Genomic DNA, 19,959 nt, shown 5'->3' with positions numbered 1-19,959 from the left:
TCTGTTTGTGTGGCAGTTGGTCACACCGTTATGAAGAGTGCTTCACGCGCTGAGTGTAAACTTGCGCACGCCGCGCTGAAGCGCTCAGTCTTGTCTTGGAAGCCGTTGAGAATTGAGCTTCCGTTGAATGTTACCGCCATGTGCCAATTGCGCGCAGTTATTCGGTTTTTGAACGCAAAGGGCACTGCGCCGATTGAAATCCATGGCCTATTGATGGAAGTGTATGGTGAGTCGTGCATGGATGTCAAAAACGTTCGTAACTGGTCTAGAGAGTTTGCAGCTGGTCGGACTGTCACTTTCTGAGGAGATATTGTTGAAGGTTGAGCAAAGCATGCGTGAAGATCGGCGGATCATCCTGGATGACCTCTGCACGTTGGTTCCAGAGGTTTCCCGTAGCACTGCTCACAGAATTTTAATGGAAATATTGAGTTACCGGAAGGTGTGCGCAAGATGGGTACCATGCATGCTGAAAGGACCACGTGCGACAACAAGTTGATGCTTCCCGCGCATTTCTTCACCGCCTTGCAGCCGAACAGGACAACTTTCTGGATTCAGTTGTCACGGGTGACGAAACCTGGGAATACCACTTTAAACCTGACACTACACAACAATCACGCCAGTGGCGGCATCCTTCTTCGCCAAAGCCGCGGAAATTCAAACAAACACAGTCTGCCGGTAAAGTCATGACAACCGTTTTTTGGGATCGGAAAGGGGTATTTTTGGTCGACTTTATGTCCACTGGGACCACAAATAACGCTGACAGGTACTGTGAGACTCTGAAAAAACTCAAAACGGGCAATTCAGAACTGGAGAAGAGGAATGTTGAGCAAGGTCGTACACATTCTCCACGACAACGCTCGCCCACACATCGCTCGGCAAACCGTTGCTCTCCTGCAGTAGTTTCAGTGGAACATAATCACCCACCCACCCTATAGTCTTGACTTGGCGCCCAGTGACTATCACCTGTTCCCTAAGTTAAAAGAACGTTTGGCCGGAAAGCGATTCAGCTCTGACGACGAGGTGAAAGAAGAGATTCATAACTTTCTGAGCAGCATGGCGGCGAGCTGGTATGACATGGGCATACAAAAACTGCCACAGCATCTACAAAAATGCATCGTTAGAAATCGTGATTATGTCGAAAAATAGCTAAATGTTCAAGCTGTAAACCGATGTAAACCATTGTGGAAATAAAAAATAGGAGACCTTACTTTTGAGATTACCCTCGTACATCGGTTTTCTTAACGTACAAACGAAGAAAAACAGAACAAGGTTCTTAAAGCTTTTTTACCTTATTTTAATGCTGATTCAAAGGTATGAGTATTTCGCAATCTACAGATGTAGTAATTAGAGATTGACGATAGTAGATGTCATCACATAAGAAGTATCTTTGGAAAGTAGTAAAGAGAAAATGACCTTGCTGAGCATACGGGAGGCAGTCTAAGTTTTAATTATCACCTCCAAAACATAAAATTAGGTAATTGTTTTTTGTTTATTTGCAAGTACACACAGAAATCGTTCCGTACAGAACCGTTTCACACCAACATCGGAGACTAAAGAAAACGTCGCAAGTCGTTGATATAGGGAGTGCCGTGCGGTGATTTTAATATTCCGCATTTGGTGGGGAACAGCGCTGCAACAATCTATGCTGAGTTGAAAAAGTGTATGGTAACTATACACCATCACTGACTCAATGGTTACGTGGCACAGACGCTTGCTTGGCAGTCAGACAAACCTGGATGGCGCAGAGCGAAAAAGCACACCATCTCTCTGAGGAAGTCCGTAAGTCGCAAGAGAAGTGGATACACTGTCAAACACCGAAGTCTCACAACTGAAACAAAAGTGTAAACAGTCATGGATCAGTTCTGAGCATCTTGCACGACATTTTTCACGTGACAAAAGTTGCCACCATTTGGTTTCCGCGACTTCTCACACCCTTTCAAAGAGCTCACCGAAGCGAGGCAGCAATGTAAATGTTTCAGCTGTTTCACGCCACTCCAGATGGCTTCTTTACCATCCTAAGAGCCATGGGGATACATATTTTTCACAACGATAGATGACTTGCCGAAGACCATCCTCATATAATGGTGCATTGCTGCCGTATGCCTCCAACAGCTCAGCATGGATTGTTGCAGCGTTGTTTCCCTTGAAATACAGGAAATTAATTACAGCACGATAATACACTTTACCATAGACATTACGGAACTTTAATTTTTGCTTGTGATAATTAACACTTTATTATTACCCCTTGTCCTGTGAGATAAAGATCAGGAATTGAATATTTGGCTTGTAGACATTCCTTCGATTTAGTTGCTGTGAGAGACCACGCGCTATCTTCCTGATAATGGAGCGAGGTAGCGAAAAGCTGCTGCAGTTGCTTAAAAAATCTCTGCAGTGAAATGCTAAGCTGCACGTTACCTGCAAAGAGTACCATAATTAACTTCGTACTTTAGATGGCATATCACATGTCGCTTGCCTCCTCACATAGATGGCATGGCCATGCTCGATGATGCGGCATCGTGAGTCACGATGGAGACTTCACAGAGACAATCCCTCGCCAAAGAGAAATTCGGCAGTTGTGCAGATAGACACAGGGAGGTTTCAGCCAGTCTTGTGAATGAGATGCCCCACTTACAGACAGGGCGGGCGGTTAGTAAGGATATAGAGGGTAGGTGTACCCACTCAAACAATTCAGAACGGGTAAAATACCCACTCTAGATTTCAGGGAATACATGTACACTAAGATGACTCTGAGCACTATGAGACTTAACATCTATGGTCTTCAGTCCCCTAGAACTTAGAACTACTTAAACCTAACTAACCTAAGGACAGCACACAACACCCAGTCATCACGAGGCAGAGAAAATCCCTGACCCCGCCGGGAATCGAACCCGTGAACCCGGGCGTGGGAAGCGAGAACGCTACCGCACGACCACGAGATGCGGACTGTACACTAAGACAACCTTCGCGAAGCAGCTGCGCTAACTGCAGTTACAGTGACGTATTTACTTCTCAGCGCGAGTTCTCTCCTACTTTCGGGAAAGATACTCTCCTAAGCGCTTATGAAGCCACTCCAAATTGTGGTAGGTGCATCAAGAGCGTGATGGCGTTCCTAACACAACGTACTGGTGTAGCTGCTGCTGCGGTTTTGGGAAAGCTGCGGTCCCAAAGGGAACAGCAACTAAAACTGTAAGACCGCTGGTAATCACCGTGAAGTACATACAGCAGCCGTTCTGAATAGGACTGCAGCACAGCAAACGTTCTGCTCCATCACATTTATGTATATATATATATATATTCTAAATAACTAACCTAAAAAAAGGAAAGAAGGAAAGTGTCGCAGAGAAGCGGTATAAGTTCTTTTCGCATTTTTTTTAATTTCGCGGAAATCGTGTGCTTATTGTGAGCGCTTTCCGTAGACGAGCAGTACCAGCCGTTTCTCAGACTATTAAGCGCTTATAAGCTGGCACATTGCTTACCAGTTTTGCAATATAAAAAGAATGAGTGAAATTATTTTTCGTCCAACAGTGTTTAAGCTCCGGATACTCATCTTTTGGCGCATCAAAATTCGGCTGTGTAGTTCCGATAAAGATACGACGGGTTTCCGACGAACCTACAGATATCTGACGGTGGTCCCGGAGTATGAAAACTAGTTATACAGTAAGAAATATGCTACTGGGTCTGAAAAATAAACGTAATAAATAAAAAGAATTATTCAAGAATTTTTCAGAAAATCGTATTCTGAAGTTTACGAACAGTTGACTGCGTCACTCAAGAGTCGATTCCTCAAAGAACCTTAAATCTCTGGAAAGATCTATTCTTTAACAACCTACAGAACTCGATGAAATTGTAAAATGTTACAGAAAAGGTAATTTATCGGGAGAGAGGTTGATAAGCAACGGAGACATGTTTTTACAACTTCTGAAGAGACAAAATGAGTAGGCATAATATTTTACGAAAGTTGTGGAGTTTTTGAAAAATGTTAATGGACAAGACGACCACTTCTTGAGTTCAGACGTTTGTTCATTTGTTTATTACGATTCCTTGATCATCATATTCTAACGAACGAAGTTTTCCTTTTTTGTGTCGATTTAGAACTTATTTAGGATCGGCAGTGTTGCGAGATCGACTCAGCCCTATCGATATTTTGCATGTTTGCTGTGGCATTACCAATAAAACAGATGTAGACGATTTGTTAAATACATTTATTTCGCGCCACTCAAAGGGGAGCTCACTTTTTGCGTGGCGCAAGTGATTTTTCTTGTGATGAATTGTTTACAATTAAACAAATAATATCTTAAGAATGATTTTGAATTTTATTGTGATTTTTGTCAGTAAAAAGTTTCCTTTTTATGATTTTTTCTGTTTGCTATTTCTGGGAGGGGAGAGGGAAGGGGTAAGGAGTCGGAGGACCGTTTATGGGGCAACTACCCATTCAGACAGAGTATGAACTGCTGGACCTGCTCAGAGTTCGTCAGACAATTCTCAGGTCCGCTCAGAAGGTGATCTACCGGTGTTTTCTACATCTCTCCGATTATATTTCTAAAGTCTTCTCACGCAGCGTTTCCAACATTTCAAGACTAAGTATTGTATAAATGAGCTCCTCGTCAGGCCGTGAACGCCCGTGGGACGTCGACCAGCCGCCATGTCGTCCTCTACCTTGCAGCGTCTTGCACATGCGGCATGGAGGGGTACGTGGTCAGCACACCGCTCTAACGACCGTTTCACAGACTTTCCAGACCGTGGAGCCCCTGCGACTCGGTTAAGTAGCCCCTCCTCACTTGGCATCACAAGTCTGAATGCTCAACGTACCAGTCCTCTCGCCAAGGAAGGAAACCCTTGGCAATGCTGGGAATCGAACCCGGGTCCTCTGCATGGCAGCCACCTACGTTGACCACTCAGCTACAGTGCATCAAAAAGAATTACCAGCTTCATGACACATCACGACCACGGTGTGGTATTCCATTTATGTGACGATCTGCGCGCATATCTTCCTACAGCAGATTTTCAGCTTCTGTAGTGTAGTGTATAGGATTGCCAGGTTCCTCCCCCTCCTTCTTTCCCCTTTCCCCTTTTCCTCTCCCTCTCACCCCTTAGTCACAAACTCCATTTTTGTTTCTGAACTCATTATAGACAAAAGCTCACCCTAACGTGGCACACGTTGCGCGCCTCAGCGTGATATCACAATCCTTTGGGCCATGTCGAATCAACAGACCCAAGTACTCTTGCAAGCTGCAGTTGTGTGTGCTAATGTGTTCTATTCTAGAAGCTACAAATACTGCACGATTCTTTTCAATTACAGCATACTTGATCATCACATGGAAATCGCCCCTGTTGTATCGTGGACTATAAATATCAAATGATTATGTGTGTTGTAAGAAGGTAGGATAGAAGTAACTACAATTGTGTTAACGGTGCCACCTGTCGTTAAACGTGGAGCGTATTAACTAGTATATACACTGTTACAAGCTCGTATATCTCTGCCACCAGTAACAGCTTAACTAAAATCCTTCAGGATATGCTGGCCTCCATCTTATAAAAACCTTAAAATTGTAAAATATAACCGACGTTTGGATCGTGTAGCAGCGGCCTTCCTCAGGACGTGGATGCAATAACGTACTATAAACATACTCTAGCTATCTGTAACTGTCTCTTTGGGTGATACCGAAAATGCTTAGGCTTCCTGATCACACTTAATGTGAGGACCTCCCTATGAACTTCAGCACGGTAAAGAAAAGATATGAAGGCCAATAGCCTGGCAGCCAATATCAGTTAGTTAGTTAGTTTACGGTGCAAGAAATGTAATAATGCAACGTTACGTACAATGCCAGACACGCCGATGATGATGGCACCTGTCTTGAGAGAACACCCCTGGCAACAGCATCTCTTCAACATCACCACCATACTTCCTGCAACAAGATCAAATTCGCTTACAACATGTCATTAAATATTTTTCTACATACACCATAATAAGGTTAAGGCTGGAACCGCATACAAAAGGCCCTGTGTATGTTGCAGACATGAAGTTCACGACGAAAATAATGAAACTGAAGCGAAATATTACTTCATTTTACAGAATGAGAAGCTCTATAGCCCAGAAATGTTTATGGAAAAGTTTTCTAAATTTTGTGGATATAAGAAGAGACACAAATTTGTAACTCGGGTGCAAACATAAATAGCTATCATGATCAAAGAGACACATACAACTTAGACAATGGACTCGGCTATCTATCTCTAATGATCATGCCATCTACGAGATGTCAAACTCTGAGTTTTCTTTCCTTACGTTGTGTACAAATATACGTAAATACGAGGAGAGTGAAGCCGGGGGATGGTGCTGAGGTGATAAGGGGAGTCATGACAGCTTCTGGTGTAGAGGACTGTGACTTGTTTTCAGTACGTTAAGGTACTGCAAAGGAAGTTACGAAAAGTATAGTGCAGTCGACAACTGTATAAGATTTATTCATCTTGTAATGGGAGCAATTGTCAAGCTGTGGTTGCTGTATCATGATCCGCATACTTTATAAACAACTTTGCAGAACCCAAATGTCAACCTCTTGGCAAATTTGTGTAACGGATTTGACAAGCTCTTAATCAAGCAACACACAAGCTGAAGAGGTCGTTACAGGATATACGACCAACAGCAGAGAATTACCCCCCATGTTATGACGGTGCCAGTCACATTCCGGGTGTACAGATATGCTCATAAAAGTAAATAACATTTGTAATTGTGTGTGTGTGTGTGTGTGTGTGTGTGTGTGTGTGTGTGTGTGTGTGTCTGTGTGGTAGAAGGATTAACAACTGTTTCACGCTTAACCTAAGGACGTACCTCAAAGGAAGGGAAGAAAACTGCGCCGAGTCATTTGTAGAACTGCATATCCAGTAAGGGCAGTTCAATTCGTGATGTGGAGCCAAGAACCACTGCAACTCCACAGGAACATATCCAGCCCCTGCCACAGATACACAGCCTCTGCGATATGCCTCTTGGATGTATTCGGGGTCCAAACAGCCACCTCTCGGTCTGTATACCCGTACGGGACCATCATTCGCTGAGGACAATACTGAGTAGTCGGAAAATGTCACGTTCCGCCAGTATGTTTCAGTTGCACCACGTTTAAAAACGGATTTTGCCGTGATGCGTTGACAAGATCTTCATGGTGGACACAAGTTATTATGCGCCAAAGTCAAGTTCTCACACGCCTACTGGATACTCTAGTATCTCGATACTGTTTTGCCTATCCTCACGCGGTGCGCTCAGGATGCCATACCATGGGGACTGATGACCTTAGCAGTTCAGTCCCATAATACTTCACACACATTTTGCCATACCATGACCGGGCGTCCGATCCCCTTCCTCTGTAGGAGCAATGACGCAGCCACGAATAGCCTGTTGACGATGAGGCATAGTGCGTGAAAAATATGACTTGTCTGAAAGCGATGGGGTAGAGGCATTTGTCGTCCCTCGTGTACTGTCACTGGTAATTATAGAACAAATGTTTGCGCTTGCAGACCTATCCGCAACAGACTATCAGTCTGTTGCGTCTAATATCAATAAAATCAAATACAGGGCGACTCTCTTTGGTTTGTAGCCAAACTTCCATACCAGCATATCTTATTTGTACAAAAGATTTTAGGCCTTCTCGGAACAGACCTGAAACACTGACAAGCTCGGTTTCCTGTAATTTTTGAAGTAATATTTCCTCATATCGATGCTCCCGCGGAAAATAAAAAATTATGGCATACTGAATTTGTTTTACATCTCTGCTGCACCGGAGTTTAGCTCTGGCTGCGGTTTCCGCTTGCCAGTTTTTGTGCCATCAATCGTACGTTTTTTAAACATGAGTAGCTTTGTCCCAGACTCGAATTGAATTTCGTATCACATCTCTCTCTCATACACACACACACACACACACACACACACACACACACACACACACACACAATATAAACGTCACGAACAGAATCTAATCTCGAACACATACTTCGTTAGGTAGGCAACAAATAAGAAAACATGCCAAAGAAGAGAAATCACGTAATGGAGTCACAATATTTACTTTGTGAAAAGCAGTAACCGGCGAAATAGTTGTATCGAGTGACAAAAGGACAAATAGTACACCACAAAAAAGATTGAGAAACACGGTGAACAGTGTTATGAAGGCTAGAACACAAAGTTGTGATTGTATGGCAGTAATCAAAGTGGTAGTGCGACCTCCAGAGCAGACGTGAGGAAATGCAGATCAGAAAATCGTAAGTAATTAATTTTTTACAAAAAAAAAATCATGACGTGAACTGTTTAATAACCTAAAACTAACAAAACTGTATCAATGTAGGTCCCACTGATGATGTCTTAGAACAGGAAAAGGGGAAACGCGGATGGAATAAATAAATTAACTAGCAGCAGGAAAATGCAGTTTTGTTTACAAAACAAGAACTCTTTTATGTTCCGTGCAAATAAACTTCGGAAAGATATGTGTGGGAGAAGCATGTATTTAAGTGTTGAATAGTGTTTTACAGACTCCAATAATTCATATCAAGCTTTTTGCCCAGACCTAAAGCGTCCTGTCAAAACAAATTTCTTTCCAGGATGGATTTTCGCTCTGCAGCACAGTGTGCGCTGATTTGAAACTTCTTGGAAGATGAAAACTATGTGGCGGACCGGGCCTCCAATCACTAATTACCCTTATTTAATACTTTACCTCACAGCTGTGAGGGATTTAATACTTTGAACTTATAGCTGTGAGGGCGGATCGTGAGTCGTACTTGGATAGTTGAGTAGGTAGAACACTTGCCTGCGGAAGGAAAGGTCCCAGTTTCGAGCCCTGGTCAAACGCATAATTTTGATCTGCCAGGAAGTTACACATTTCTTTGCAAATTTATTACATTAAATTAGTAGTTTGCTTCATGAGGAAAGTATTTTACACACAACGTAAATCTGAAAAATTCTGTCGGTGATATCTTAAAATAATTAGTTCCAGTGGCCACAACACCCTTCCTTGACGTTTATAAATGTTTCAGCGAAGGCCTTCTTGTGTAGTCAATCGAGGCATCGACGTAACACATGTCTGGATGTGCAAGAATGTTGATTCGGGAGTAACATCAGTCGACGATGAGATCATTAGAGATGCAGCACGAACTCGGACTGATGATGGACAGGGAAGGAGATCATCCGTGTCGTATTCGAAGGAACCATTCCGATATTTGTCTTAATCGATTTAGAGAAAGCACGGAAAACCTGAATCAAGCTGGATACTTGGGGTTTGAAATGCCGTCCTCCCAATAACGAGGCAAGTGTCACCCACTGCGCCACTTCGCTCGATTCTTTGGAGGTGCAGTGTGTTTCAAACATGTGTTCTTTTCGGGCTTCCTTTTTTTTAGTAGAACCAAAGGAAGTCTGCCGTTACCATACAGGGGAGCCATGGCCAATGTTCCAGAAATGGCACTTAGCCATGAAGTCAAGTTCACAGGTACCATGATGCGGCCGGGTTTTGTCGTACAGGAGACCCACTTAGCTGTCGGTTACGACGACGGCTGATTATAACGAATACGTAGCATCAATAGTCTTAATGCAGCGTCGTAGAGGAGACCGGCGTCGGTAGCTGAAGTACTTTCTAGGACGAGTTCCCATTGTATCATGTCGTCGCTTTCTTTGAATAGCGGACTTTTGGAGGCTACTCTTTTACAGAATCGAGGAAGCAGGTGGACACTATTCCACAAACTGTCAGGCTCTGAATCAATCTGGCGGCCTCGCTGTTACGGCTCTCACATCCAATGGTGTCTGTTACAATATCGAATAATCTGTCTGCAGTTTAGATTACATTGTAAAGAAGTACCGAACACTTTTCGGACCCTTTTGATATTGCCTACCATTTCTTGGCTCTAATGATGATTTACAGAAAAGATGGATCTCAGTATTAATTACATCTATATCAATTTTCACCCGTAGTGCGTCCCGATCGTTTGCTGATTTGTGGAATACAAATCGGACATTGCTATCTCATTTTCCTAAATCTGTGTGAATGTTGTCGTAAACATTCTTTGCTGCTTCTCAACCCTTCCTTTATCAGTCTCTGATATAGTCCATGATTTTATGTTATCATCTCTCTCACTTGCTCTATGTTTTACTTTATTATATATGTTGACTCTCGATCCGAACATGGCACATCTTCACTATTTCTTCATGATTCCGAAAGCGTTTCAGACCTTGTAAACTCAATTCACGTTCAGTCTCCGTTAGTACACTTGTTCGAGCATTTTGTGATGGATAATTCACGTTATATGTTTTGCGACCGGTAATAGTAATTTTCATGTTTAGTTTCAACAACGGAGAAGAATCGACGATATTATCACTTTTTTCATCGAATATGTAAGGAATTTTTTTTTAAATATTAAATTGTATAACGTGTATGCTAATTATTATTTGTTCCACTGCAATATCTACGCAACTTGCGATTTTGTTTCATGCCTGTATTGTCACCTTTCAAAGCAATGTATCTTCACAGAATGGAGTAAACAACGTGTGGAAATTACTTGATTGTCATGTCATATACTCTACCTGGTCAAACGTATCTGGACATCCAAATGTAAAGCAGAGTTGACTACTAGATGAGAGGCCGACCCGCTAGTATAAAAGGAGACGGGGAGTGCCGTGTTATCAGTAGAGAAGCAATACCAGAAGTATCTCACGGTCACTTGAGTTCAGTAACTCCGAAGTGGACAAGCCATTGCATGTCACTTGAGTAACATATCCCTCAGGACATTTAAATCTTTCTAAAGCTGCTCAAGTCGACTGTTGGTGATGCGAATGTAAAGCGAAAAAGTGGAGAAACAACCACAGCTGTAGCAAGACCAGGCACGCCTCACATACTGGGGGATAGGGACCGTCTAGTATTGCGGATGGTGGCTGTAAAAAAGTGCAAGGGTTCGAAAGAGCTAACAGCAATGTAGTTAGCACAAGGACTATGCCTAGGACGTTACAACAATGCAGATTTCTACAGTCAGTGGTATGCGACACTTGACATGGTGCAAACAGGGGCGCCGCTGGACAGAGGATAACTACACTCATTCTCATAAATTAAGGAAAATTGCAGAATGTGGTGCCACACAACGTGGCACTACACAAAACTGGCGCTAGTAGCATAGGCACACAGGGAAGACACACGACACACATCTGAAAGTGCACGGCATTGGTGATAAGCTGAGAAAACCGCCCAAAACACATGTGCTACAAAACGCCACTGTTTCCTGCGCGTGTATCCCGGCTTCAATATGGGATATGATCACCATGCACACGTACACAGGCCGCACAACGGGTTGGCATGCTCTTGATCAGGTGGTCGAACAGCAGCTGGGGTATAACCTCCCATTCTTGCACCAGTGCCTGTCGGAGCTCCTGAAGTGTCGTTGGGGGTTGAAGACGTGCTGCGATACGTCAACCGAGAGCTTTCCAGACGTGCTCGATGGGGTTTAGGTCTGGAGGACAGGCAGGCCACTTCACTCGCCTGACATCTTCTGTTTCAAGGTACTCCTCCACGATGGCAGCTCCGTGGGGCCGTGCGTTATCATCCATCAGGAGGAAGATGGGACCCACTCCACCCCTGAAAAGGAGGACATACTGGTGGAAAATGACGTCCCGATACACCTGACCTGTTACAATTCCTCTGTCAAAGACATGCAGGGGTGTACGTGAACCAATCATAATCCCACTCCACACCATCGGACCATGACCTCCATACAGGTCCCTATCAAGGACATTAAGGGGTTGATATCTGGTTCCTTGGTTCATGCCAGATGAAAACCCAGCGAGAATCACTGTTCAGACTATACCTAGACTCGTCCGTGATCATAACCTGGGTCCACTGTTCCAATGACCCTGTACTGTGTTCTTGACACCAGGCTTTACGGGCTCTCCTGCGACCAGGGATCAGTGAAATGCACTTTGCAGGTCTCCGGGAAAATAAACCATGTCTGTTCAGTCATCTGAAGATGGTGTGACTGGAGACAACTGTACCAATGGCTGGTCCCGAGCAAGGCTATCTGCAGTACTCCGTGGCCGTCTGCGGGCACTGATGGTTCAAAAATGTTTCAAATGGCTCTGAGCACTATGGGACTCAACTGCTGAGGTCATTAGTCCCCTAGAACTTAGAACTAGTTAAACCTAACTAACCTAAGGACGTCACAAACATCCATGCCCGAGGCAGGATTCGAACCTGCGACTGTAGTGGTCTTGCGGTTCCAGACTGCAGCGCCTTTAACCGCACGGTCACTGCGGCCGGCTGGCACTGATGGTGAGATATCGTTCTTCTTGTGGTGTTGTATATTATGGACGCCCAGTACTGTAGAACCTGGATACGTTTTCTGTCTGCTAGAATCGTTGCCATAATCTTTGTGGCACACGGAGGGCCCGTGCTATGACCTGCTGTGTTTGATCAGCCTCCAGTCGCCCTAGTATTCTACCCCTCATAACGTCATCAATATGTGTTCTTTGAGCCATTTTCAACACACAGTCACCATTAGCACCTCTGAAAACGACTGCACACTTACTCGCTGCACCATAGTCTGACATGCACCAACACACCTCTGCATATGCGGACTGCTGCCAGTGTCACTGTGCGACGACCGTAGGTCAAATGCACAGCATGGTCATACTCCGAGGTGATTTAAACCCGCAAACCATCCACCAGAGCGTTGTTTCACCATGTATCAGAATTATCCTTAATTTATGAGCATGAGTGTAGAAAAGCGTAATTAGCAGTTATGAATCGCGCTATACTCTGTGACAAGCCGAAGGAAGAGTATGTATTTGACGAACGCCAGGAAAACAATACCTGCCATCATATATACTGCCAACAGTGAGGTACAAAGAAGGTAGTGTTACGTTATGGGCGTGTTTTTCGTTGGGTTGTTTTGGTGGAGGAGACCAAACAGCGAGGCCATCGGTCTCATTGGGTTTGGGAAGTACGGGGAAGGAAGTCGGCCGTGCCCTTTCAAAGGAACCATCCCGGCATTTGCCTGGAGTGATTTAGGAAAACCAAGGAAAACCTAAATCAGGATGACCGGACGCGGAATTGAACCGTCGTCCTCCCGAATGCCAGTCTAGTGTGCTAACCACTGCGTCACATCGCTCGGTTTGTGTTTGTCGTAATTGGGGTGTGGTTTCCTTTTTGCGCTCAAGAAAACGCTGAATGTAGAAGGATATGAAAACATTTTTACAGTGTTGTGTACTGCATAAGATAGAGGAACAGTTTGGAAACGGTGATTGAATCAGCATTTAAGCGTATCCTGTCGTAAGGCAACATCTGTCAGTCAGTGGTTTACGGATGGTTTATGGATAATAACATTCCTGAAATGGACTGTCCTGCACAGAGTCCGAATCTGAACGCAATGGAACATCTTTGGGATAAGTTTCTTCTCTGGTTTCGGCTCGTAAGACACTTAGACATGTCACTGAAAATGTTCGCAGCAGCGTTCAAGTCCTCATAAAGGCAGAACGTGGACACACCTCGTATTAACGTTTATTTTGATCAGATACTGCACAACAATCAGCAAAATCCTCGGTTATACCAATACTGTAAGTGTTAGGAAAAATCAACACATATTTTTCTCCATCCTGTATATTTACGCCACAGCCTGGCAAATTACAATTAAGAAGTACTGTAAGTCCCACAGACATGCACTTTTATTTATTTATTTATTTATGTTTAAATCTCGAACATGACTGGATGCCGCTAATGAGGATAAAGTGAAATACAACCATTCAGTCACAGAAATGAATGGTTTATTCTGTAACTGGTTGCCTGTATTTCATTTGTTCCTCACAAACCTTTCTGTTGTGTGGGCATTGTATTCTTCGGTGCCAACTGGAGCTCGTATGATGAAGCTGTGGTTCGAAATGTACACTGACTAAGTATAAGCGCTATTGAGAAGGCAGTAGACGGATTTTATTTTTAAGTTATTCTATAATCCCTAGAGTTTAATTGTTGTTGCTTGACACTATGACATGAGTCTTCGTATTCACAGTCGTTTGTTCAACTTGGTGTATTCGACACTACTTCTCTACCCATGTCTACACGCATGTTCACTTTTTAATCAACTTGATGGGAAATAAACGGTTGGATGTCTCCCGTTTGAGGGGCCGTTGCTACAGACACTACTAACTGAAGGAGAGAACTCAACATATGCCGTGTATCTCGACACAGTTCGCGTCCTTGCCGGATGTAAACAACATCTGATACGCCGGCATGACGCTATACTGCTCGCTTCCTCTCCGTTGCCGTCAGGCAATATATCACTTGCGCTCTCCGAATAAGCAATGAGGAGACCACCATTTCGACTAACAAATGCGTATCGTTCCTCTCTTCGCTTGTTTAAAGTTCTATGTGATTTTTAGCGCTATGATAGACTTAACACGCAATAGGTATCGTAATTAGTCTCTCCTACTTTTTTTTCTACTATCTATTACGTGTTATATCACACCCAAAAATTTCGTTTTGACCGATGATCTCTTTACATGATCATTCATTATTTTTGTTTTATTTTAGAGTACTGCTACATTTTATCTACTTACGCAAGACTTTTTGGTATGTGAAATTTGAAGTCATAAAAGATTGTTTAGCTTTCTGCAGCATCCTGAGTCTCTAGCCCATTATTTCTAACTTAGTTTCTGTCAGAGTTGTTCTTGTAATGTAGTGTGCTTCGCGTGTGGTTCTCGAGAAACAACCATTGGGCCAGACACACGTACAAACACACTCACACACACACACACACACATTTGCCGGCGCGCGGGTGTGTGTGTGTGTGTGTGTGTATGTGTGTGTGTGTGTGTGTGTGTGTGTGTGTGTGTGTGTGTTTTTGTGTGAGTGAGTGAGTGAGTGTGTGAGTGTAAGCGTACACACAACCCTCAGTTAACTGATATGAAAAAAACAACGCGAAACCACTGGAATAATGCAGGTACACAAACGTTAAAGTGAAACGTTGACAATTTTTGTAAATCTGAAATGTGGAAGTAGATTCATGACAACACACTAAAAAGAAACAACAGAAAGGGCTATTCTCGAGTGTGACAATGAATTTAAGCAATAACTTAAAAGCGACTGTGTTTCCTTCTCCAAATAATATTTCCGCTGATACGACAAGTATCGTCCAGAAAGCGAAACATTCACGGGGAAACTAGCTCAGCTGCCAGACAGGTACACAATGCGTCCCAAAGTATCCGGACATCCCCAAAAACATACGTTTTTTCATATTAGGTGCATTGAGTTGCCACCTACTGCCAGGTACTCCATATCAGCGACCTCAGTAGTCATTAGACATCGTGAGAGAGCAGAATGGGTCGCTCCGCGGAACTCACGGACGTCGAACGTGTTCAGGTGATTGGGCGTCACTTGTGTCATACGTTTGTACGCGAGATTTCCACACTCCTAAACATCCCTAGGTCCACTGTTTCCGATGTGATAGTGAAGTGGAAGCGTGTAGGGACACGTACAGCACAAAAGCGTAGGCCGACATCATCTGTTGACTGACAGAGACCGCCGACAGCTGAAGAGAGTCGTAATGTGTAATAGATAGATATCTATCCAGACCATCACACAGGAATTCCAAACTGCATCAGGATCCACTGCACGTACTATGACAGTTAGGTGGGAGGTAATAAAAGTTGGATTTCAACGTCGAGCGGCTGCTCATAAGCCACACATCAAGCCGGTAAATGCCAAACGACGTAAGGAGAGTAAACATAGGACGACAGAATAGTGAAAAAAGTTGTGTGGAGTGATGAATCACGGTACACAATGTGGCGATCCGATGGCGGGGTGTGGGTACGGCGAATGCGCGGTGAACGTTATCTGCCAGCGGGTGTAGTGCCAACAATAAAATTCAGAGGTGATGGTGTTATGGTGTGGTCGACTATTTCGTGGAGGGGGCTTGCACCCCTTGTTATTTTGCGTGGCACTATTGCATCACAGGCCTGTACTCATGTTTTAAGCACCTTCCTGCTTCACACTGTTGGAGAGCATTTCGTGGATGGTGATTGCATCTTTCAACACGATCGAGCACCTGTTCATAATGCACGCGCTGTGGTGGAGTGGTTGCACGACAATAATATCCCTGTAATGGACTGGCCTGCACAGAGTCCTGACCTGAGTCCTATAGAACCGTTTGGGATGTTTTGGAGCGCCGACTTCGTGCCAGGCCTCACCGACCGACATCTCCTCAGTGCAGCACTCCGTGAAGAATGGGCTGCCATTCCCCAATAAACCTTCCAGCACCTGATTGAATGTATGCCTGCGTGAGTGGAAGTTGTCATCAAGGCTAAGGGTGGATCAACACCATACTGAATGCCAGAATTACCGATGGAGGGTCCCACGAACTTGTAAGTCATTTTCTGACAGGTGCCCGGATACTTTTGATCAAATACTGTAAGTTGATCCATGGTGGCCGGCCCGGGTGGCCGAGCGGTTCTAGGCGCTTCAGTCCGGAACCGCGCGACTGCTACGTTCGCAGGTTCGAATCCTGCCTCGGGCATGGATGTGTGTGATGTCCTTAGGTTAGTAAGGTTAAAGAAGTTCTAAGTTCTAGGGGACTGATGACCTGAGATGTTAAGTCCCATAGTGCTCAGAGCCATTTGAACCATTTTTTGACTCTTGGCTACTTGTACAACCAAGCAGACTGTCAAGTACCCACCGCCCAAAAATTACCGTACAATTGTACACTTGATAGCTTATTAAATGACTGGAGTTGTTTGAACTGTTCACCGAGCTACGCAGTAGCAAATCACATTAGAGTGTGTGGAGTACTGTTCGTAAAATAAGTAACGTAACTGTGAGTGCTTATGTGGAGAGACAGCATGTTCTGCTCTCTTGCCGTATGCTCACGCCGCTGACGACAAACTGCTTCTTACGAAAGCCTCATGTAAAGGTAGTCAACGACATACTACTACAAGGCACAAGGAACGCTCAACACTCGTATGCCACGACGCTCATCTTACCTGAATCGTGCTGAATTTGGTAAAGATCCGCTTGGAAGCCGTACTGCACCTGGACCAACACCCTCCACGATTATCCTAGAACTTGATATAACTCTTATTTCGGCGAGGTCAAATGGTCCTTTGCAAGTTCTCAATAATCTTATTGTCGTCACTTTGGTGAGAACCAGTGTTGTTCATTCGCAGCGACGATACACCGTGTTTTGTGGAGGAGGAGAGGAGAGGTGCGTTAATCAGTCTTCTGACTGGCTTAATGCGGCCCGCCGCGACTTCCTCACCTTGGCCAACATCTTCATATCAGAGTCGAAATTGCACCTAATGTCCCCAGCGGTTTGTTGTATACAGTTCAATCTCTGTCTTCCCCTACAATTTTTACCACCCACAGCTTCTTCTGGTACCTTGGAAGTTACTCCCCGGCGCCGTAACACATGTGTTATCGTTCTGTCATTTCCTCTTGTCATTGTTCTCCGTATATTTCTTTCCTCGCCGATTCTACGGAAATTCCCCTCTTTTCTTATCTTATCAGTCCACAAAATTTTCGGCTTACTTCTGTAGCACATCATCATCATCATCAGCCTTCTTAAGGCTTCTGTATGTTGTACCGTCCTTCACGTCATCCAGTATCTGAAATCTCTTCCTTCCTCGATTCGTTTTCCCTTCTACATAGCCTTCTAAATCTGTTTTTGTCAGTCCCTCATTCTTTTTTAATATATGCCCAATCCACTTTCTTTTTCTCCTTTTTATTACATCTAGTAACTATCTTTTCTCTCCCACTCTTCTCAGTACCTCTTCATTTTTTACTCTGTCCATCCCACTTGTTCTTTCCATCCTCCACATTGTCTCCATCTCAAAAGCCTCCAGCCTTTCTCTGTCTTCCTTTCTCAAAGTCCATGTTTCAGCGCCATACAGAAGAACGCGCCATACAAAACATTTTATGAGCCATTCTCTGTCCACATTGCCGCAGAAAATTCTCCTTTTCTTATAAAATGCCCCTTTTGCAATTGCCAGCCTTGTTTTAATTTCTGTGCTGCACTTCCAGTCGGTATCTATCCCACTCCCAAGGTACTTAAAATTTTGCACCTGTTCTAATTTTAGTCCATTCAGCTTCATTTTTATTTCTTTATTTCCTCCTAGTACCAATACTTTTGTTTTCTTTGTGTTAATTTTCATTCCATAATTTTTTCCGTTAGCTTCAGTGGCAGATATGATACGCGAGTTGGGATGGAAGTCATTAAAGCAAAGACGTTTTTCGTCGCGGTGAGATCTATTTACGAAATTTCAGTCACCAACTTTCTCTTCCGAATGCGAAAATATTTTGTTGAGCTCAACCTGCATAGGTAGAAATGATCATCAAAGTAAATCAGAGCTCGAACAGAAAGGTTTAGGTGTTCGTTTTTCCCGCGCGCTGTTCGGGAGTGGAATGGTAGAGAGATAGTATGATTGTGGTTCGATGAACCCTCTGCCAAGCACTTAAAAGTAAATTGCAGAGTAGTCATGTAGATGTAGATCCCGTAACTCTTTTTCCCCTGCAGCTAGAAGGACCATGTGATCAGCAAACCTCAAACACCCTACTCTTTTTCCTCCAATTTCTACTCCTTTGTCATCTAATGAGCATTGGTCAATCATATTTTCCAAGTACAGGTTGAAAAGGATAGGTGATAATACTCGTCTTACTCCTTTTCCTAGTCCGATCCAGTTTGTACTTTCACCTCTCACTTTAACTGAGGCTTTTTGATTCAGATATAATAAGTTTATAAGTCATCTGGTTTCCAGTCCACTCTCTTTTCCCTCATTATAGCCGCCAGTTTATCCCCTGCCACATTGTCAAATACCTTTTCTAGATCGATGAAGCACATGTAGAGGTATCTTCCTTTTTCAATAAACCTTTCTTCCAAGATTCGTAGGAGCCCTATTGCATCTCTGGTGCCCGTATTCTCTCTAAAGCCAAACTGCTCCTCGCCAAGATTCTTCTCCATTACTTTTTCAAGTCTCTTATTAATTATTCTTAACATCATTTTGGCTGCATGTGAAATGATACTGATTGTCCTGTGCTCACTGCATGTCTTCGTTCCTTGTTTTTTCGGTAATAGAATCATTACTGTTGTCAGAAAGTCCTCAAGTCGTTCACCAGAGTCATATTTTTTATTGCATAGCCTCAATATTTCTCTTATTCCATCTTGGTTCAAGCATTTTAATATTTCTCCCGGTATCGTATCTGCACCTACTGCTTTGCCATTTTTCATTGCAGCTATGCCAGACTTTACTTCTTCCATTATGTTGGTTGGTCCTTTCACGTCATCACTTACACTGTTGAGTGATTCAAGTTCCAGAGTTTCTGGTTTGCGATCTGTGTCTTATAGTTCTTTTAGATATTCTTTCTATCTCTGGAGGACATCGTCACGATCTTTGTACACTGCCTCTCCGTCTTTACTCAAAATTTCCATACTATTACTTCCTGCTCTGCTTTGATCCCATGTCATAGTCTTTACTCTATATAGTAAGCCGTATCTTCCCTTCCTGTCCAGTTCTTCATTCCTCTTTTAGCCATTTTTTCCTAGCCCACTCTGTTTCTCTTCGCAGTTCATTATTTAACCTTCGGTACACCTTTCTTGCATCTTCAGTGTTCTTTTCCTCTCTCCTCCACCTTGGAAATCATTTCTTGTGTGATCCATGGTTTTTTTGCCCTTTTCCCTTTTACATGTCCTACATTTTGCTGTCCTTCTTTATTGATTCCTTCTTTCAGCATATTCCAGTACTCATTGACATTATCAGGTGGTTCTTTGTCTCGTAATGTGTTTAGAAACTCAAGTGACAGCATGTCTGTAATTTGTTCTTTTTTGGATTTTATCTTCTCTAGATCCCGCTTCTTCACCATGGTCGCTTTCTTCAGTTTTTTCATGCTTATTTCTATTTCTGCCATAAGTAAGTTGTGGTCGCTGTTAATATCTACACCTGGTAATGTGCAGATGCATTCCTGTATCTTT

The 19,959-nt window shown here is 43.5% G+C and overlaps 1 protein-coding gene across 4 annotated transcripts in view; it reads right to left on the bottom strand.

The window, feature by feature from the left end:
- Positions 1-19,959, bottom strand: part of LOC124622211 — a 79,573-nt gene that overhangs the window by 49,210 nt on the left and 10,404 nt on the right. For all 4 annotated transcript variants that reach the window (XM_047147861.1, XM_047147884.1, XM_047147876.1 and 1 more), the window contains exon 2: positions 5,821-5,906. In XM_047147861.1, the coding sequence (XP_047003817.1) occupies positions 5,821-5,901 (81 nt within the window). In that variant the 5' untranslated portion in view covers positions 5,902-5,906. The remainder of the gene's footprint in view (positions 1-5,820; positions 5,907-19,959) is intronic.

This window comes from Schistocerca americana, chromosome 1 (assembly GCF_021461395.2).
Source record: "Schistocerca americana isolate TAMUIC-IGC-003095 chromosome 1, iqSchAmer2.1, whole genome shotgun sequence".
In the NCBI taxonomy this organism is placed as follows: Eukaryota; Metazoa; Arthropoda; class Insecta; order Orthoptera; family Acrididae; genus Schistocerca; species Schistocerca americana.
Note: the sequence above shows the minus strand (reverse complement) of the source record. Positions and strands in the feature narration are given on the sequence as shown.